Here is a 22008-nt window from a genome sequence, read left to right as displayed (position 1 = left end):
CGTTCTCCTTGGTAACCAACAGGAAGTTGTCATCTCAGTTCGAGCCTGACAGGCGCGCAGTGTAGCGCCAGTAGTTTGTTAGCGCAACGGATTTTGGCTTTTCAAGACCTATATCCTACGAGTCTTTAGCCGGGTTTAATCAGCATCAGGGCGTTCTTAAACAGAAGTTGGTATGATATATCTTCTTGTGTAATCTTCTGCTCAGTTTTGGCCAAACAAACTTGAATTGGTCAGGCTTCTATCTGTGTAGCTGTAGTTTGCTAACTATGAGATGATGAGCTAAGTTTTCTACGATACCAAATTTCTTGCTTCAAATTCACAGCTGCGAATGAGAAATCTGATAAATCCTAGTATTGTGTGGGAGTTAGTTGTATGCCGCAAACCTGTGTTCGTAGTGGGGTTGCCACCTGTTGTCGGAATCCCCAGGGTTTTCTGTCAAGTGGCTCCGTAGTTAGCAGTGCAACATGCAGTGACGAGGAAAGACTTCAATGACTCTTGAGTCCAAGGCATGTTGTGACAGTGAAGACATTATTTTGTCACCACAATGACATTACTGCTTTGTTTTTATCCAGCTAAATTTGCGGGAGTGTCTGCTAAAGATGTCTTACGCCAGGGCGAAACGTCTTCAGTATGACAATTCCTTGCAAGGAAAGCGTCCTGTTCGCCCCAAGAAAGCTGCTGCCCAGAAGAAGGAATGGGTGGTATGGAGATACTAAAGATCATTGCATGACTTATGCCATTACAATAGTTACATGCCTCCTAATGGTGACATACTCATACTTGTGCCATTTCAGAGCACAGTCAACGACCTCACTGTTCATAAATCTACGCCAGAAGAACTGGTAAGTCTGATTGGTGTTGGTCTGATTGGTTTTGACAATGCCTTTCGTAACACTTAAGATTGACAGTGGTGATGCTCATTCACGAAAAGGACAGCGTTACGAATGGGAAACAGAACTTATTGATAATGAGCAGCACATTAAGATTTTTACAAACTTGAACCTTTGCCTGTTTTGTCAGTCTCGGAGGCATGAGGTGCACAAGTCTCATAACCGCGTGGTGGCCCAGTGGGAGCTAAAGGAGAGGGCACTGAGGCGTCGCCGGGGCAACGAGCAGCCAACCACACCCCCCGCCCTGGACAAGTACCGCCTCAACCTCATCAGAGAGGTGACCGACCACCACAGCCAACTCACGCCACACACACACACACACACACACACACACACACACACACACACACACACACACACACACACACACTGACAAACAGACAGACAGACACAGACATTCTCTTACACCAAACTTGGGCCACCTGTTTTTTTGTGTTTTCGTCCTCCACCACTGTGACCTCATTAGAGACAGGTGACTACCGCAGCCAGCGCATTCCTTTCAAGTGTCAGCTGTTCACGTGGCTTCGTGGTTTGTTTTTAAAGTCATTCATTGCTGGACTTAAATGGTCTAAGAGCATTTGTTTGTTTATGTACATAATAATTCAACAACACAGAATATCATTGTAGTTAATAGATAACATAGATTGCTTGTTAAACAAAACAGGTCAACATTTTCCTCCTCTTGCTCCACAAGTGTAGCCCACTGTCAATGTCTCTCTCCCTCTCTCTCTCTCTCCCTCTCTCTCTCTCTCTCCCTCTCTCTCTCTCTCTCTCTCTATCTCTCTCTCTCTCTCCCCCCAGGTGTTTTCTGATCAGTACACCCTGCAGGATGTCTTGGCCAGGTCAGACAGAGCCATGGCTGTTGTCAAGGACCTCTTTGGGGATGCTCCACACAGACAAGCAGGTACTATCTAAAACAGTAGTCCTCAACCTTGTTTGAACAAACGTCTCCCATTGACCTCATCGTGTGTGTGTGTGTGTGTGTGTGTGTGTGTGTGTGTGTGTGTGTGTGTGTGTGTGTGTGTGTGTGTGTGTGTGTGTGTGTGTGTGTCCACAGGGACGCCAAAAGTGACTGTGGCTCCGGGTGGTAGTTCGGACCCGCAACTGCCAGTGCTGCAGAAACCGGATCCCCCCACCCAGCTCTCCATACTCAGCCAGTCAATGCTGGACCCACAGGTGGCGTGTGTTGTGCGTGTGTGTGTGTGTGTTTTGTGCAATCATGCCAGTCTATGGTGCACCCACAGGCTGTGCGTGTGTGTGTATTTGTTTCTTTGTTTGTTTGTATGTCTCAAGACGGTGTTGTGGCAGCATGACACAAATGAAAATACATTTGCTAATAGTTTAGGTGTACTACTAGCACTAATAATATGAATGGTACTAATGGTTGTCTTGTTTTGCTCATGTGCCCCAGGCTCTAAATGAACCGGAGGAGCACAGTGAGGAAGAGGCAGACTGCAGCATCCTCTCTCCAAAAGACTCCGAGCGGTAATAAAACACCACGTTTTATCTTGGGTTTTTTTTTTGGGGGGGGGGGGGGCTTTGCAAGCCTTTATTGTTTTTAATCAGACAGGACAGTGAAGTATAGACAGTTGGGAGAGAGAAACGGGGAAGGGCCAGGAAAAGGACCCGGGCCGGGAATCGAACCTGGGTCGGCCGCGTAGTAGACGAGTGCCCTACCATATCAGCCACGGTAGGGCAGACATTTTATCTTAAAGGGATATGTTCAAGTCAAGACAAGTTAAAAGAGGGAATATGTCGCTAAGTTAGTGAAAGTCAATGGATCCGTGTAGCATTCTACACGGATCCATTGACTTTCACTAGCTTAGCGACATGCTCCCTCTTTTAACTTGTCTTAAAGGAAGACAACGCTTAACATGAAAAATAAGACACTTTACCACCTTTATAAACCCTGGCCAACGATTTTAACTGTATTAAGCCCCAAAATAGTGGCATACCCCTTTAACTGGAGAGAAAACACCAGGGGTGAGTTTCTCAAAAGGGAAGTTGTTAGCCTATTAGCAACTTCGGTAGTTGCCAATGGGAAAATGCATTGAAAGCAACGAAGTAGCTAATGTAGTAAGCAACTTTGGTTTCGAGAAACTCACCCCAGAGCAGCTGAGATGCAGTTATTTTCTTCTTTTAATCAAGTGCTCAACATAGCCCATGTGTCGAGAAACGCACCCCAGAGCAGTGGTATACAATGTATTACAATATTCTGGATGTGCATAATTGTGTGTTTGTTGTAGATGTGGCGGCCCATCGCAGAGATCCAAGACTAACACAGAGAGGCTGGAGCAACGGAGTCCTCCACAGACCCCCTGTAACACACAGGCACCTCCGGCCCAGACAGGTAGTCCTTACAGGGTTCCCACGGGTCATGGAATTTCTGGAATATCATGGAATTTCATAAATGTTTTTCCAGTCATGGAATTTTACCATTTTGCATGCACAGTCTTGGAATATCATGGAATTTTCTTAACAGTTGTGTAAAGCAAAAACTTTTTAGTTTGGTGTATAACAGTTTCTTACTGGTTATACTACAACACTTCACCAGAGACAGTGAAGTTTTGCGCTGTAATGTGGAACATTCTAGAATACAATGAGCCCACTGAAGTCTGGCGGTGGCTCGGTGTCGTCTCATTGGCTGAAGATAATCTTTAGTTTTCGCACTTTAAAAAACTTTTTAAGATCATTTCTTTTTACCGAAATGGTCATGGAAATTCTGTTTTTTGGGTCTGGAAAGTCATGGAAAATCATGGAATTTTATATCTGAATTATAGTGGGAACCCTCTCCTTAGCCTACTCAACACTCTGTAACAGGGGTGGAGAACTTGTGGTTTGGGGGCTGTTTATGGCCCCTGATGTCGTCTTATCCAGCCCCTGGTATCATTGTAATGTTATGCAGTTTCACATGAAATATGACATGTTTTTGTAAAAGAAATCTTACAGATTACATTTGCAAAATATGATTAATTTATATTTTCCTGGGATCTAGCGAAGGCGGGGTCTGTTGTCAAGTGGCTACCTTCAATATAGGCCTAAAGTATAGGGGGGGAATCCTGATTTGTGTTCATAGTATGGCCCTTGGAGGACTTTATACAATTTGAAGTGGCCCGTCAAATGAAACAGGTTCCCCACCTCTGCCCTATAAGGTGCACTGTTGTGAGTCCTCCACAGAAGCCCTGCAACACACAGGCACCTCTGGGCCAAACAGGTAGTCCTTAGCTTACACAAGACCCTATAAGGTGCACTGTTATGAGACTTCCACAACAAGACACGGCAACAAACAGGCTCCATTTGAATGTGTAATCTCCTGTGCTTTTAGTAGAGAAAGTGCGCTCAACTCCGAAAAGTTTCTTACAAGGTCTTTGGGTGTGGGCGAACAGCAACAGCATGTGTAGTAAAAAAGCCACACTCCCGGATCAGTTTCTTTGCCGTTTTAATACTGGGTTAGCATGGCAGACAGACAGACGTCTTCAGCGTCTTTTGTCCCTACACTAAAACTGCAAGTAACGGATCCGGGACTGCGGCTTTTTTACTACACATAATCTCCTGTCCTCCCTTGTGCTTGTAGTCTTGTTATTATGTTGCAAGACTCCATTGACGATAGAAGTTTAATTCAATATCTCGCAAAAGCACACTTCAAAGCTTATTTTCTGATTCGCATTCGAGATGTTGAATTGGGGAAAAGTCCTCCAAAAGTTGTGCCTAGACTCACCGCGGATGCGTGGCGTCAGTATAGCACAAGGTCGAGAATGGGAGATTACGTATCGTATAAGATTGGCAATGACCTCACTTGCCATATTGGGGAAATTTGTGACCTCTCTTGAATGCCACCTTGACCTTGACCTTGTCCTCTCTCTCTCTCTCTCTCTCTCTCTCTCTCTCTCTCTCTCTCTCCTGTAGCCCTGAATGCCACTGTAGCTGTGGAGCGCATGCGGTCACGTCAGGGTCAGCCGCAGCCCCGCCCCGCGTCTGCCACATCATTAGTCAGCCAGGTGTTAAACCCCTCCTCCACGCCGCCACGCTCAGGTGAGCCCTGTCCCCTCTTATCTGTGCGTGCCAAGACGATATGTTAATTTCAAACATTGTAATTGTAATTGTAATTGTACCTCCCGGACCCCCTTTTTGCTTGTGGCCTGTGGCCTTGTTTGAAGCTTTAGGGATGGCAAAATGAATCAATGTTTTATTTATTTACTGTATATGCATCTTGTTAATAAGCCTTGTCTTGAATAACCATACATTGCTATATATTCAAGTATGCAATATGATGAACTGTGTGTCTGTGTCTCTGTCTGTGTGTCTTGGTGTGTGTGTCTCTGTGTGTGTGCGCCCCTGTCTGTGTGTGTGTGTGTGATTGCATGTTGTCTCTGGTGCAGCCAGGAAGAGGTCCTCCAGGCCCGCTAGGGGGCGATGTGCTGCCTCAGCATCAGCATCAGCCTCAGGGCTGGCCGGCTCCAGCTGCCTGTCCGCCTCCCTCAACGGCAGCCACAGCAGCCTGGCCATGCTGCAAAGCATGCTGGGACAGGTGGAGAGCCAGCTGGACCTCCTCGGCCCCCTGGAGCCCCCCACCGCTGACGACTCGGGGACGGATCTCGGGTCGGCGAAGGGCTCGGGTCAGAGCCTCACAGGCTTCTCTGTGGCCCTGGTGTCCACCATCAGTCGTCTCACTCGCCTCCTCACACGGGTAAGCACACACACACACACACACGCACACACACTAACACACACACACACTCACACACACACACCAGTCACTACGAGTGTGTAGCCCTGCACTACAGGATAACCTTGCAGAACAAGACACAGGGCTGATAGTATTCAGGCTCCATACCGGATTTCAGGCTTGACCGAGTTTGCAAAAATAAAAACATTGATAGTAATTAGCCATTAGGTTATTCTTATCTCAGAAAGTGTTACAGGTTCAGGGTTTTCTTCTACTATCAGGCTTGAGTAATGGCCATACACAGGCTATTAAATGTTTCAATAATGTGTCACTATAATACTAACATTGTAATAATAGGCCTACATTATGTCACTATGCAGTATCTTGTCGTCGTCGTTAGAGCAGGGGAAAAAGTTCAGGCTCAGGATTTTTTTTTTCACTATCACCCCTGAGGACTGCAGTGCATGCTACATGACTACATACTAGGGGTGTGCAAAATAATCGTCATATCGATGCATCGCGATACTTACTCTCACGATACAATGCATCGATTCATGACAAGGTATCGTGATACTTATTTTCTCAATATACTGCATGGATTCATGACAATTGATTATTTGATAACAATAAAATTCTATTTGCCACGGGTTATTTTGTTCAGTAGAGAATAGGTAATATTTCTGTTGTGATGTAAGCTCTCTCCCAGATGATAGAATGCTTAAATAGAATGAACTGACTTAAGAAAGCTACACAGCAACTAACAAATAAGCTGTATTTTACACATTTACTGAAGTAAATATCGCAATGCATCACAGTAGTACATGAATCGCAATGCATCGTGATAGAATCGCATCGTGGCATGTGTATCGTGATGCGCATCGAATCGTGAACCCTTTGCCAATAACCACTCCTACTACATACAACAGATGTTAGGGGATGGTGGAACAGGTCAGGGTATGGCCAAGGTGTCGGGCCACGGGGTCTGATCAGGGACTCATGGGCTTCTCGTTGGTGCTATTGTCCACCACTATCAGCCATCTATGTGCCTCCTCACACGAGTAAGCTTAACCCGTTAAAACAGGGCATTATAAGTTTGCTGTTACCAGAATGGCAATGACCACGTCATAGTGCATTACTAAAGGGCCTGTGTTATGTCACAGAGGAGTAGTACTATGGTAGGTTACTTTTCAATGACTATCACAGCGTGCCACTGGTGGTACGATGTGCATTATGGGGCTACGCCAAACAAATGTTATTTTATTGTCTCGACAAGAAAAAAATCACTGTGTTTGTCATGGCACAGAAAACTCTGTGCTGAAAAATGACAATGTCATTTCTGTGCCGTCGTGAACATGGTAAATAAATCAGGAATCCCTTTTAATGTGAGGACACATGGTAGACAGTAGAAGAACATACAGTAAAGAAATGATGCACAAATGAAACAAATCTCATACGTTTGCCTAAGTTTTGTAGTAGTGTTGATATAGGTGCCTCTGTTTATCTTTTTCTAAAAGGTGTGTGTAAGTATATGCTCTTTATTCACATTAAAGTGTGTGCGCGTGCACGCATGCGTGCGTTTACAGAGAGAAGAGGAGGCGCAGAGGGAGTGTGAGGCGAGGAGGAGGCTGGAGGAGGTGGTGAGGGAGCAGAGGGTGCTGATCGATGCCCTCTCAGCCGAGACCCTCACACTCCGAGATGAGAGCGCCGCCCTACAGGTCAGTCACCACACCACACCACACCCTGAACATGGACACCAAATACAGTTAGGGCCATAAATATTTGGACATCTGCACAATTTTCATCTTTTCGGTGCTGCACACCATCCCAATGGATTTGAAATGAAACAAACGAGATGTACATTAACAGCAGACTTTCAGCTTTAATATGGGGGTGTTAGCGTCCAAATCGAGTGAACTGTGAAGGAATTATGTCATTTTCTATCAGTGCCACCCCATTTTTAAGGGACCAAAAGTAATTGGACAGTCTAGTATTTATACAAAGAAAAATGGTCAGAGGGCTTCGGCGTTCACTGAAGTTATGTCAAGGAAGCACAAAGACAACTCAATGATGAGACGTTCTATCGAGCTATGAAAACGAACCCAATGGAAAAAATAACAAAGGAACTCCAGGAGCTATTATTAAGAGCGAGGGAGGATGACCTCATCTCATCCCAAGAATTTGAATTTTTATACAAGCCCCACCCAAGGATTGCATCTTTTTACCTCTTACCAAAAGTGCACAAGAACTTAACCAACCCCCCGGGCAGACCAGTCATCTCTGGCAACGAAAGTCTACTGGAGCCAATTTCCAAGTACGTAGATTTTTTTATAAAGCCACTACTCCCTACACTGCCAGCATATATACAAGACACAACAGATGTGTTATGTAAATTGAAAGACATGACTGTCAATTCAGAGTGCATTTTAGCCACAATGGATGTTGAAGCTCTGTACACAAATATTGACCACCAAGAGGGCCTGGCAGCCCTTAAGCACTTTCTTAATACAAGGACCCACCCACATAACCCACCCACCGATTTTTTATTGGACTTAACAGAGTGGACTTTGAATAATAATGTTTTTTTATTCCAAGAGAAACTGTTCAAGCAGATTAAAGGCTGCGCTATGGGTGCTTGTTTTAGCCCGTCATATGCCGGCTTGTTTATGGGCAAATGGGAAGAGGACTATGTATTTGGACATACCAATATCTACAAAGACAAGGTAGCTTGGTGGGCGAGATTTATTGATGACGTCATACTGTTGTGGAATGGCACTGAAGATGAACTGTTAGGTTTTCACAACTATCTTAACAACACGAATGCAAATGTTAAATTATCTTTGGAATACAGTAAAACGAAAATCAATTTTCTTGATCTGGAAATCACCAAAGACACAAGTGGACATTTACACACTTCTATTTACCGAAAAGATATACACAAAAACACCCTTTTGCATGCAAAAAGTTTTCACCCCCCTTCCTTAATCAATAACATCCCCTATGGACAATTCCAAAGGCTGCGCAGGATTTGCGATAAGGAAGAAGATTTTGAGACGAAAAGTAAAGAGATGCTTGATCGCTTCAGAGAACGGGGTTATCCATCAAACGTTTTGAATACAGCCCGTGCTAAAGCCCAAGCACAGGAACGAGGCGAGCTTTTAAAGAGAAAACAGAAAGTAAATGATAACACCCGAATGTTCTTCGCGACGCGCTATAGCACGGAGGCCAATGACATCCGCAGGATTATCAGAAACAACTGGAACTTGCTCCAATGTGATGACGCACTGAGGGACATCTTCAAAGAACCCCCTGTGTTCTCTTTTAAAAAAGCCCCAACTATAGGTGATAGAGTAGTGCGCAGTCACATCTCCACTAGGGAGCAACCGAATACGTGGATACCCCAGAAACCCAATGGCACTTATAAGTGCGGACATTGCAAGATCTGTGACTTTGTGAAGAAATCTACGAGTTTTACGCACCCAATCACACACAAAGTTTTCAATATTAGACACTTCATAAACTGCCAAACGACTCATGTCATCTATATGCTGAGATGCTCTCTGTGTGAAGCCTTCTATGTGGGCCGCACCAAAAGACGTTTAAAGGACCGCTTGGCGGAGCACAAATATGCAGTGAGAAGTGGCAACTGTGATTACGCCATGGCTAAGCACTTTACAGAAACACATCCAAATGCACCTGCCACTTTCACAGCAATAGGCATTGACCACATCCCTTTGAATACACGAAGAGGGGATAGACAAAGACTGCTTAACCAAAAAGAGAGCAGATGGATACACAGTTTAAATGCCATGCAATATCCGGGTTTGAATGATAACATAGACATGATTTCATTTCTCTGATATTTATTATTTACTATGAAGTGTTTGATGTTTTTTAAGAATGGTTTATGATACTCTCTGTTTTTCTTGTAGCCTATAAGGTGTAAGGACAGCAGGTGTCTACCATATTTGTTTTGGGCACCTGTGCGAGCACGGACGGGAGTAACCAGATGGCGCGCACGTTCACAGGCGCGCACGGTTTGGAGACCTGCGCGACGCGCACCAGAACTTGATGACGTTTCACATGCATATAGGGAAGTGGGGGGAGATTTGAAATGTTTTTACAGCCCTGAAGAAGGCCATTGTCGGCCGAAACATGTTGGCAATTTTTAACCGTTCTACTATGAACTAGCTGTTTATTAAAAGCTTTTTAACCCAGAAGAAGAGTGCCTTGGATATATTTTTTCATTGTCTAGTATTTATACATCAAACTTTCAAATTTTAATTATTTGGTTGCAAATTCTTTCCAGTCAGTTACAGCCTGTAATTTGCAATCCATAGACATCGATAGACACTTGGTTTTATCTGTAGTGATGCTATGGTGAGCTCTCTATTGCAACAGTCTTCAGTTCCTGCTTATTCTTAGGGTATTTTCCCTTCAGTTTTGCCTCCAGCAAGTGAAATGCTTGCTCAACCGTACTCAGGTGAGGTGATTGACTGGGCCATTGAATAATATTCCACTTTTTGGGGGTAGAAATGGCTTAGTGGCTTTCAGATGAGGCTTTGGGTCATTGTCCATCTGCACTGTGAAGCATTGTCCAATGAGTTCAGAACCATTAGGTTTAATATGACATGATAATATAGCCTGAAAATCTTCAGAATTCATCCTGTGGCTTTTGTCGGTAGTCCTCATCATCAATAAATACAAGGGGAAAATAGTATTGACAGATATGCATGCCCACACCATGACACTACCACCACCATGATTCACTGATTGGGTGGTATGCTTTGAATCATGAGCAGTTCCTTCCCTTCTCTATACTCTTTTCTTCCCATTACCCTTGTACAAGATGATTTTTGTCTCCTCTGTCCATAGGATGTAGCTCAAGACCTATACAGTCTTTTTAAGACGTTGTTTGGCAAAGCCAAATCTGGTATTGCTATTTCTGATGCAATCAATAATTTACATCTTTTAGCAAACCCTCTGTATTTCCTATGGTGAAGTGTTCCTCAATGTTCTTGATCTTTTTCTTGATTGTTGCCTTGGACATGTATCCACCGTTCACCTGGACACTGTTCTACATCTGGCCAACTGTTGGGAGATGGGTTTTTGTTCACCAGATACAGAATATTGTCTGTCACCCAGAGCATTTGTCTTCCATGTCTGCCAGGTAATTTGGTGGTGCTCTGGTATTTCTTTTTTTCCAACATTCTGAACTGTTGAATTAATCATATTCAATGTTTCCCCATCTCTCAAATGGGTTTGTTTTGATTTTTTTTCAACCTTATGATGGCTTGCATCACTGATGGTGACAGGTGGACTTTGGATCTCATGGATATTCCGTAAAAATATATGGAAATGCAAATGGAACACTTCAAATGAACCTTGTATTGACATCTTGGTGATGGTGTAGTAAGGGAATAACACACATCTGACTGGAAAATAGCTGAGAAGCCTACTGTCCAATTACTTTTGATCCCTTGAAAAGTGGGCAACACACACAAAAAAACGTTGCTATTTCATTCCTGTTTATGCGATATGGATTTTAACACCCTCACATTAACGCTGAGAGTCTACAGTTAATGCACAGCTTGTTTGTTTTATTTCAAATCCATTGTGGTGGGGTATAGGGTGGAAAAGGATGATGATTGTGTTGCTGTCCAAATATTTCTGGCCCTAACTGTATATTCAATATATGGTAGACCAAGATAAGCAGGGCTATTGATTCACTGGCCAAATTTGACTTGTAGATGTTAATCGCACGAGCCAAACAAACATACACTTGCCATCAGTCAAAGTGGCTAGTAAGCCTTCTTTTCTATCACGCATCACCATTGCATAGGAGAAGAGTCAAGTTCGGTCTCTGGCAGTGGGTGTGTGTAAGTGTGTCTGTCTGTGTGTGTGTTCCCTTTTTGACTGTGTGTGTATGTTTTCTTTGTGTGTGTGTGTGTTTGGTGTCTGTCTGTGTGTGTGTTCCCTTTTTGACTGTGTGTGTATGTTTTCTTTGTGTGTGTGTGTGTTTGGTGTCAGGCTGGGCTGCAGCAGCGCATGTATGAGCTGGAGGAGCGTGTGGACACGGTGGTGTTGGCCCTGGGGGACCTGGGGCCCCTGGGAGACGAGGAGGGCCACACGGGACCCCTGGAGGATCACGACGAAGACACACCTGAACCAGGTAAACTGTTCTTCACACATGGTCAAGGCACTTCAGTTGATTAATGTGGTAAAAAAAAAAAAAAACTTTATTAAATGGGCAAATGCATTAAAAATCACCAACGTGTGTCGGCCCTGCGGCCTTCATCAGGGTGTGTAAGAGAAGCAAACAGCCTGTCTTCTTTGAAGATTGCACGCCCTCCAAGAGCACCAGTTGGTTTTGAGGGATACTAGTAGCGCTCTACCTACTCTCATGGTCTCCACACATGTTACACGTTGTACACCTGGGGCCCTTAGAGGAAGAAGACACACCTGAACCAGGTAAAACACACCTGAACCCCCAGGGCCGACGAGGGCCATGGAGGATCACGACGATGACACACCTTAACCAGGTGAACCTAAGCCCAATATATGCTTGGAAGGTATTCCAAGTGGGCCTTGAAATCATTTTCTAAAAATCAAAATAACATTTTTGTGTGTGTTGCTGTTGATTCATTTGAGCTTTATTGTTTATCGGGTCATAGATCGGGCCCCCGAGCATTTGTTAAAATTTCAGGTGGGCCCCAAGTTGGAAAAGGTTGAGAACCCCTGCCCTAAACAAATGAATCGTGTGATCTCTTGTTGCCTCTATAGAGCTCCAGTATCCAGTGAAGCTCTGCTCTGAGCCCCAGGCCGTCTACCCAGGAGTGGGGCCCACCTCACAGCCCCAGGCCCAGGCCCAGGCCCAGACCGTTTACCCAGCTGTGCTGCTCTCACCCCCCCACCAGAGGGACAGCCCTGGCCCCCCTACTAGCAGAGGTAGGTTACAATACATTACATTACATAACAGTACATTGCCCTAACCATTACAGCATTGCTGCTCACCATGGTTAGGTTAGGTCAGGTTAGATTAGGCCAGGGGTCCCCAAACTTTTTTTCTCTGGGGGCCACATAATCGTTCCTGACTGTGATCAGGGGCCGGGATCAATGTGGGCTGTATGCTAGGCCACTGCCTGATAGAGCCATAATTTCTAGCACAAAATAGTTTATAATTACAAGCAATTTGCAAAAGAAGTGAGTACTAAAAATAGCAAGGAAAGGTTAGAAAAATATTGTGATTGACAGTTTATGAGTGATACAATAGATACAATATTTTGTGATTATTCTTTTTCTGTGAGGATTGCTTCTTTGGGCCAGTGTAAATGGTGAGGTGCAGAGAGGTGGAGGGCAGGTCAAAAGGGCATGGCGGGCCGTATCTGGCCCCTGGTCCTTAGTCTGGGGACCCCTGGATTAGGCTATCTCAGTTAGCGGAAAGCATTTAAAAGAGAAAACAAAGCAATGTACATACGCATTACCAGCAAGACAAGCAACAGGCAAAGATGGCGCCTTTCCCAGATAGGGAGACCGGACAGAGTTGTGAATTATCCAAGATTTTATCACAAAATGTGCCATTTCCAGACATATTGTATTGAATATATCCGTCCTCCCTTGTGACTTTGGATAAAAATTTCAGCTAAATGTGATATAATGTGAAGAATTTTCTTTATTTTCCAAGATTGTGGCCCAATGTAGCACCTAATGAGAGACACCTTTACGTAATTTCAGATTACGTAGATTACATCACATTTTATTTTTGTCATTATACATTTATGAGAGTAGTGTATCAAAATGCTGTTGGCACTTTTGGTTAGATGCCAAACTGCTAATCAACAGAAGTGCATCTGTACACTATGTGCAGTAGGGTCAGTTTAAAAATGCAAGCACAGATTAAAATACAATTCTTCACAACCAGTGCAAGTGCTGTAGATCTGAGGACAGATTCGTACGTATGTGCACCATTCGCACAGCTGTTAGCCGCATACACACACACACACACACACATGACTCAGCGTGAGACGTGAGACTGAGGCCTGCTATGCTGACTCAGGAGCTCTTGTCTATTCTTAGGCGGAGGAGCGTCCCGCTCTCTTGCACAACAGTACGAGTTCTCCGGTGACACAGGAGGAGCTGCACCACATCACCACAGTCTTAACGCTAACACGGGACTCTCGGGGTCTATGCCGCAGTACGGGCTAAACCCTAACACGGGGACGGCACACGCCACGGCATCGCAGTACGGGCTAAACCCTAACACGGGGACGGCACACGCCACGGCATCGCCGCAGTACGGGCTAAACCCTAACACGGGGACGGCACACGCCACGGCATCGCAGTACACGTTTCCCTCAGCAGCTGAGCGAGTGCCGTTTTCCTCCGCGTCTGCTCCACCAGCGCATGCCGTCGCACCACCGTTGTCCTCCTCCGTGGCTCGTCCACCACTACCCATTGGACAGCCGCAGCAGTCGTACGAGGCGTCCTCCTCTGTGGCAGGAAGTGAGCGCTCGTCGCCGTGTTCCTTCGCCAGCCTGCCGGGCCTGGCCTCGCTGCTGGACCCCTCCCTCGGCCTTCCCCTGCACCTGCAGCAGGCCCTGCACCTCCAGATCTCCCAGCTGGCCAGGCACAACGCCCAGATGCTGACCAGGCACAACGCCCATGGTCTGACCCAGCAGAACACCCAGCCACTGACCCAACAGAACAGCCATGGTCTGACCAAACAGAACACCCATGCATGGGCCCAACAAAACACCCATGGCCAGATCCAACAGAACACCCAAGCACTGGCCCAGCAGAACACCCATGGCCAGATCCAACAGAACACCCATGGCCAGATCCAACAGAACACCCATGGCCAGATCCAACAGAACAACCATGGCCAGATCCAACAGAACAACCAGGGGCTTATCCAACGGCACACCCAAGCACAAGCCCAACAGAACTCCCATGTTCTGATCCAACAGAACTCCCAGGCCCCGGTCCAACACCAGAACCCCCAGGTGGTGTTGTCCCGACAGGGCTCCCCGGCGCTGGCCCACCTGGACCAGAGACGGGTCTCCCCAGCGGGTTCCTACACCTCCAGAGAGCTGCAGGCCTCGGGGAGATCTTCCCCAGCCAGCCTGGTGGGTCAGGCAACAGCAGGAGCAGCAGCAGCAGCTGCAGCAAGAGCGCCACCGTCAGGGCAGCAGACGCAAGCACAACAGGTACTGTGTACTACACACCTCTGCTCACTTTCAATGTGTAGTCACTACATTGTAGTGAAAGAGTTTGGAGAATGCGTTGGGGTTAACTAGTGTAGTGTTGCAAGGGCATGCATGACTTTAAAAGCAGTGGTTCTCAACCTTTTGTGAACACACACTCCCCCCTTGACTTTATTATAACCCTGCCAGCGCCCTTAGTATTGAAAAAAACTAGTGTAACGTTTCGCCAAAAAAAAAAAAAATGGGAGCATAAAAATCCTAATTAAAGCTGGCTTTTTTTTACAGTTTTATCTTGACAATTCGCCTTTGGCTAAGCCCCGCCCTCTTTAGTTACAGTTGCTAGGTCGGACAGATAAACTTTCAATGCTGAGATATCAACGTGATTTATGCAGTGACTGCAAATCGCAGCAGTTATTCACTCCTAATAAATAAAAAAACGCATTCATAGTATTGTGATTAAGTATTTATTTTCTGAACGGTCATGCGATGCATCACAGCTGTTATGGGCTCTTCTAATAATGGGTATCGATAGGCATTGTAACCAGCACCATGGTAAGCCGAGCTCTCATATCTTTTGAGCCCTGACTCAAACTTGCTAGACGAAAACGAAATCACACAACGGTGATGGCTGTAGTCATCTTCAAAGCTACCACAGCAATGTGTAACATTAACGTTTGGCGTTTATATCTTCAGTAGCATCAAAATCAAAATCTTCAAAATCACATCCATCAGCTGCTAGTCAAAACACTCCTGCCGTGACCGATAGTTAACTTTGCTAGCGGTGTTTCTTCATTAATTAGGTCAGAAATCCAAAATCCTACTCTGAAACAGGTTCGTGGTTTGCTTAAAACCTTACTGAAAAGTGACACGAATGAGATGGTGGCATGATCGGAGCACACAAAGTATGTTTTTGATCCGTGTGTCGAGTGTGAGGCTGCCGAGACCCTTCAAGGCAGACTATCCAGCTGCTATATTAGTCCGGTTTTAGGTAAAGAGGAAAGCGATTACCACATTATTTACACCGCGGGGAAACTTGCACCTTTGTCACAAATACCCCAGGCACAATTTCCAATCATATTTTAATAATAATACGACCGTATCTCGCAACTTGAAAACATGCGATTTCAGCATTGAGTTCAATGGAGCGCTGTCAAAATTGTCCGAGGTTTGTCCGAGGTCGTCCTTTTGCTGCGCTGTGATTGGTCAAAAAGCACTTTAGGGCGGACCTTAGCCAAAGGTGAATTGGTTATCCTGCTCCCATGTCAGATGGTTTTTTTTGCATGTGTGGGTTTTTCTCTTTTACTCTTTCTACTGTTCCCTGTTGTCCAGTCTGAGCCGACGGCCTACCAAACGGCCCCTACCATATCAGGCCCGGTGGCGGCCTGGGAGCCGGCGGTGATCCCCACCCCAACCACCAACATGGAAGAGCGCCTCCTGCAGCTCAGCAGGCAGAGTGCGGCGGCACGCAGCAAACTGCTGGAGCTGATCGAGCAGCAGAGACTCAACAACTCCTCCGTGCAGGCGTCGCCCTGCGTCTCACCTGTAACAGCTGGCCCTAACACAGGTGAGTCCACTATTCATAGTAGTGACTTGCATCACACCTGTATCAGGAGGCCCTGACAACAAATAAGGGCTGAGGTTCTCATGGTCATATCTCCTACCTCAAGGGTGGGGAACCTTTTTCATTCGAAGGGCCACTTCAAATTCATCCGAGGGCCGTAAAAGTCCTCCGAGGGCTGTACTATGAACACAAACCAGGATTTTCCCTAAGCCTATATTGAAGGCAGCCATCTTTTAAACAAACACCACATTTTCTAGGTTCCCTGAATATAACTTAATTGTATTGCAAATGCATTTTCTAAGATTCCTTTACAAAATGAGTCATATTTCATTTGGAGGTTGCATAACATTGAAATTGTGTCGGGGGCCGGATAAAAAGGCCTCAAGGGCCGCAAACGACCATCAAGACATAGGTTCCCCACCCTTGTCCTACCTGTTGGGAGGAGATAAAAATATGCTGTGCTGGGTGGGAGGGATCACCATTGTTTCTCTAGTCTTTCTAATAATCTGTGATGAAAACAGGGAGGAAAGTGAGGGGAGATTGCCGCGTATGGTTTTTGATTCTCTGCGTACAGCCCTTTCCAGCCTTGTCTTGTTCAGTGAGGTGGTGTTACCAAACCAGAAAAGTAGTAGTCATAACCTGCGTCTGGCCCATCTCTGTACACAAGATTTGCACCAATTTTTTTCTTCTATTTTTTAAAATCTACATTGCAAGTCATGGAGTTGATGAGTAAGTGGATATACAGTGCCCTCCATAATTATTGGCACCCCTGGTTGAGATGTGTTTTTTAGCTTCCAATTATTTTATTTTTTTTCTAAATAATATGGGACCTTAATGGAAAAAAAGAGAAAAATCCAACCTTCAATGCAAGTGCATTTATTCAGTGGGGAAAAAATCCCACATAAAGAAATAATTATTTGACATCAAATAATGTGTGTCACAATTATTAGCACCCCTGGTGTTAATATTTTGTAGAACCCCCTTTTGCCAACAAAACAGCACCTAATCTTCTCCTATAATGTTTCACAAGATGGGAAAAGACAGAAAGAGGGATCTTCAGCCATTCCTTTTTGCAGAATCTCTCTAAATCATCCAGAGACCTGGGTCCTCTCCTCTGCACTCTCCTCTTCAGCTCACCCCACAGGTTCTCAATGGGGTTGAGGTCAGGGGACTGAGATGGCCATGGGAGGAGCTTGATTTTGTATCTGGTGAACCATTTCTGTGTAGATTTGGCCATATGTTTAGGGTCATTGTCTTGCTGAAAGACCCAGTGACGACCCAGCTTCAGCTTTCGGGCAGAGGGCAACAGATTTTGATTTAAAATGTCCTGGTATTTCAAAGCATTCATGATGCCATGCACCCTAACAAGGTTCCCAGGGCCTTTGGAAGCGAAACAGCCCCACAGCATCACTGACCCACCCCCATACTTCACAGTGGGTATGAGGTGCTTTTCAGCATGCGCATCTTTCGTGGTACGCCAGACCCACTTAGAGTGTTTGTTGCCAAAAAGCTCAATCTTGGTCTCATCTGACCAAAGCACACGGTCCCAGTTGAAGCCCCAATACCGCTTGGCGAACTCCAGACGCTTGCGTTTATGATTGTGAGTGAGGAAAGGTTTTCTCCGTGCATGCCTCCCAAACAGCTTGTTGGCGTGTAGACAGCGCCTGATGGTTGATTTGGACACTTTGTGACCCCAGGATGCTACCATTTGTTGTAATTCTGTAACAGTGAGCTTTGGAGATCTTTTGATTTCTCTTACCATCCTCCTCACTGTGCGTGGTGACAAAATAAACTTGGGTCCTCGTCCAGGCTTGTTTACCACTGTTCCAGTTGTTTTGAACTTCTTAATTATTCCTCTCACAGTGGATATGGGCAGCTGCAGTTGAGTGGCAATCTTCTTGTAGCCTCTGCCTGACCTGTGAAGGTCGACGCACATCTGCCTCACTTGTATGCTGTGTTCCTTTGTCTTTCCCATGTTTAAGAGTGGATAAGAGAAATGGCCTCGGTGTCACGTCATATTTATACCCCAGGGAAACAGGAAGTGATGAATTACTAATTAAATGTTCCTACATACTCTGGTAAACTTTGTAAACTACTGTAGAAATGACAGAAATGCTTCAATTATATTTATTTCCTGGGAATTGTTAAGGGTGCCAATAATTGTGGAACAGGTGATTTAATGAAAAATAATTATTTTTTAGTCAGGTATTTTTTTATTTTCTTACAATTCATTCGAGTTGAAGGCTACATTTTTCTACAATTTTCAGTGTGACAGTATTCTTCTGCAATAAACACTGAATTTATTTTAAGGCTTTTAACACATCTCAACCAGGGGTGCCAATAATTATGGAGGGCACTGTATCTACTAGGGCTGGGTATCACAGCCATGTTCCTGTATCGATTCGATTTCGATTCTGAGGGCTTTGAATCGATTGATCACGATTCAGTTTGATTCGATTCATTCTGAATTGATTGAATCCGTTCCCTTCTTGGTGCCAGGATTTCCCCCAAAAGATGCTGTTGCTTATTTTTATATAAAAATGTCAAAGGGCTGTGGCTTGACCGTGTTAACAGATTGCTAATTTGTAATAAGTAGGCCTAGGCCTAATTGACTAATACCTACTGGAAATTTTCCATAGACCTAAATTGAACAAAAAGAAAAGGAACAAAAAAATCGATTTTGTGCCCTGTGAATCGATTATGTGAATTTTAAATGAAATCGATCGATTAAATCGGTTATTTTACCCAGCCCTAATATCCACCTGTTTCCTCTCAGCATGGCCAATGAGACGTTTTGTCTGTTAGCAACCAAGGAAGGCGCCATGTACAATGGATGACTCAGCATTTCTACCTTCCTCCTTGTGACTTCAGAGTGTGAAGTTCCTTATTCAAAACAATACAAAGGGCTGTGTGTCCCAGATCAGTGTTTGCATGCACGCATGTGTGTCCCAGATCGGTGTATGCATGCACGCATGTGTGTGCGTAAGTTTGTGTGTGTTTCGCGTTTGTAAACATACACACACAGATGCATATGCACAGATGGTTGATATGGTGAGCTCAAAAACATATACTTGTACTACCAGTATGTGCACTGTGAATTAAACCATTTATGCCAGGTGCTGCATAGCACAACATTGACCCTAACGCATGGAGCTGCATGACTCATGTTTTCAGGCTCATGACGCATTTTTTCAGGCTCATGAGAAGAGGGTTTTTTTGGGGGGTTTTTTATGTTGCAGCTGAGAGAACAGGTTCTCATACACGATGCGGGCCTTGGCTTTTAAATGTAATTAATTTCATGTTTGTATGTGCTTCAGAGGCAGAGACATGTAGGTTTTTATAGGCGGACAGTACCTTGTCCCAAGAATGACTTTTTGTTTGGTTTTTAAATGGGTAACCAAACTAAAGCCATCCTGCTTGTGCGTTGCAGGTGTTCCCAGACGGACCCCAGACATGGCCCTGGTAGAGCCAGAGAGGGACGCCTGCTCTCAGTCCAGTGGTGGCAGCAGACGGTGGGTATTTAAAGCTGCACTGTGTAGTATTTTTAGCTCCAAAACACGATGTACTTTGGCCATATTAGTAAATATTAGTTAATTACTTTGTAAATATTCATAAAAAATCATCATATTTAACTGCAACATTTAACCCTTTGTGACAGAGGATTGTGGGGGCCACAGTGGGCTAAAAACATCTTGCTGTATTTACAGGTCTGCAGGAATCTCGCCCACAAACCTCAGCAGACCAGACAACCATAGGACTCAGGTACAGATATTACATCACTCACATTAACAATGATAGGATAAAATGGTTAGGTTAAAGGTACATTTAAGATAAGACTCAATCTTGGGGGGAGAACAATACTCTTCATGAGACAGTGCCGGTGGTTTACAGTGACAGAGTTGAAAGTTCAGACACTGGTCTGATTGAGTTGTAATGGTCCTCTAATTCTAAAGTATCTGTCACATTCTAAAACCGCTGTGTTTTTATCTTGCATCCCACAGGTGGAGAGGCAGAGGGGGGATGGCTGGTTTGCTTTGTCCACCCATGTGCAGTAACCCAGAAGGTTGCCATGTCTCCGCCGCCATAGTAACCGAGCAGGTTCCCATGTTCCATCTACCATGGTGACGGCTACCATAGTGACAGCTACTCTCACCACGTGCCTCCTATGATCAGTAACCAAGCAGGTTCCCATGTTCCAGTCGTCATAGTGACGCGGCTACGCTCACCACGTGCCTCCTATGAACAGAGAATGCGTTAAGGCCCATGTAGTCATGCTGACAAGTTGCTACACACCACCCATGAATGGACTACTAAACTGTAGAACTTTGAAGATTCCTCAAAAGAACTTGTTCATGGGAGAAACCAAAAAGGTCCTTTTTAAGAACCCCAAGGTTCCACAGAGAACCCTTCTTACACAGTGCCAATCAAAGGGTATCTCAAAGAACCTTTAGGGGTTCTTCAGTTTTCCACTCTGGACGAACCCTGTTAGGTTCTCTCCGGAACCTTTTTGAAAACTTTGGGGTTATTTCAAGCACCTGTAAGTTCATCAGAGAACCTTTAGGACTTCCCTGACAATGGCATTTGGTTTTTGTTTTTGTTTTTTTATTAACATTGATGTTTTTACAGTGTTGGTTTGAGTGAAGCCCATGTGTCAGATCCTAGTGACTAGTAGTACTGTGAGCGTCACATACCTCTTGTGAGTGTAGTATGCATGTAGATAAGTATGAATGTACTGTAGCATGGTGTTTAATGATGTACGAGATTTGTGTGGCTGCCCACTTTTTAACAGTGAAGGACATCAACATTTGGTTTCAGTTTTTTATATATATAGTTTTTATTTGTTTTTATTTTCTTATATTATTTTTTTTCTCTTGATCAATTAAGTTATTAAATATGAAGAAAATGATCAGTTATGGAGCAGTTTCATGATTTCATGATAGCCTTGTTGTATGGAGTTGTGTATTCTACCCTTCAAAGACAAAGTGAAGTAAGTACACCATGATTGATACTGAGAAAGGGCCCTCAAAGTATTGATATTAGTATTAGTATTGGTATTTGGCATAGCAATATTTCTACAACTGGACCCTTTAGGACCATTAGGCTTCATCACACAATAAAAAAGGTGTGTTTCTGTTTTTTTAAAGATCTGTTTCTGTCTAAATTTAATTTTGACAAAATATTGTAGTTACTGCACTTTGAATGGTGGTATTGCACACAAGTGTGTATTGTATGTACAGTACTTTGTAAGACAGTGAGTGCATACAGAAATACAGTATACCATAAGCAGTGTCCATAGTGGGAACTCCTGGTGTGTAATACAGTATACCATAAGCAGTGTCCATAGTGGAAACCCCTGCTGTGTAATACAGTATACCATAAGCAGTGTCCATAGTGGGAACTCCTGCTGTGTAATACAGTATACCATAAGCAGTGTCCATAGTGGAAACCCCTGCTGTGTAATACAGTATACCATAAGCAGTGTCCATAGTGGGAACTCCTGGTGTGTATGTGGCCACAGGGGTAAAGCCTTTGTGAAGTTCTGACAGAGAGTACTGAAGTCATCATGCTTCCTGTTTTGTGGGTTCCGTGTGTCCACACACAGGAAATAAGAGGCTCCAACCACTAACAGTTTCTGCCGTCTTTCAACTTTCACTTAGAGAAGGAGAGTTAAGATCTGCGTTTAGCCTTCTG

The 22008-nt window shown here is 44.6% G+C and overlaps 1 protein-coding gene across 1 annotated transcript; it reads left to right on the top strand.

The window, feature by feature from the left end:
* Window positions 1-577: 577 nt before the first annotated feature.
* spice1 (spindle and centriole associated protein 1) lies at window positions 578-21620 on the top strand. The gene is made up of 17 exons (XM_063206462.1): window positions 578-701; window positions 795-842; window positions 1021-1167; window positions 1692-1794; window positions 1948-2066; window positions 2302-2375; window positions 3137-3240; window positions 4797-4922; window positions 5270-5577; window positions 7140-7271; window positions 11584-11725; window positions 12337-12501; window positions 13630-14759; window positions 16086-16320; window positions 19748-19829; window positions 20025-20079; window positions 20319-21620. Exons 1-17 carry the CDS (start codon window positions 600-602, stop codon window positions 20370-20372), a joined length of 3126 nt encoding a protein of 1041 aa, XP_063062532.1. The 5' UTR covers window positions 578-599; the 3' UTR covers window positions 20373-21620.
* Window positions 21621-22008: the final 388 nt, after the last annotated feature.

Source organism: Engraulis encrasicolus, chromosome 9, assembly GCF_034702125.1.
Source record: "Engraulis encrasicolus isolate BLACKSEA-1 chromosome 9, IST_EnEncr_1.0, whole genome shotgun sequence".
Taxonomy (NCBI): Eukaryota; Metazoa; Chordata; class Actinopteri; order Clupeiformes; family Engraulidae; genus Engraulis; species Engraulis encrasicolus.
The sequence above is the reverse complement of the archived record's forward strand: the minus strand, read 5'-3'. Positions and strand labels throughout refer to the sequence as shown.

Excerpts from the sequence above, each read along its gene's own strand:
- spice1 (XM_063206462.1), top strand. The coding sequence starts at position 600 with ATGTCTTACGCCAGGGCGAAACGTCTTCAGTATGACAATTCCTTGCAA. Across the intron at positions 2,067-2,301 it reads AGTCAATGCTGGACCCACAG|GCTCTAAATGAACCGGAGGA; the intron begins GTGGCGTGTGTT and ends CATGTGCCCCAG. Across the intron at positions 3,241-4,796 it reads GGCACCTCCGGCCCAGACAG|CCCTGAATGCCACTGTAGCT; the intron begins GTAGTCCTTACA and ends TCTCTCCTGTAG.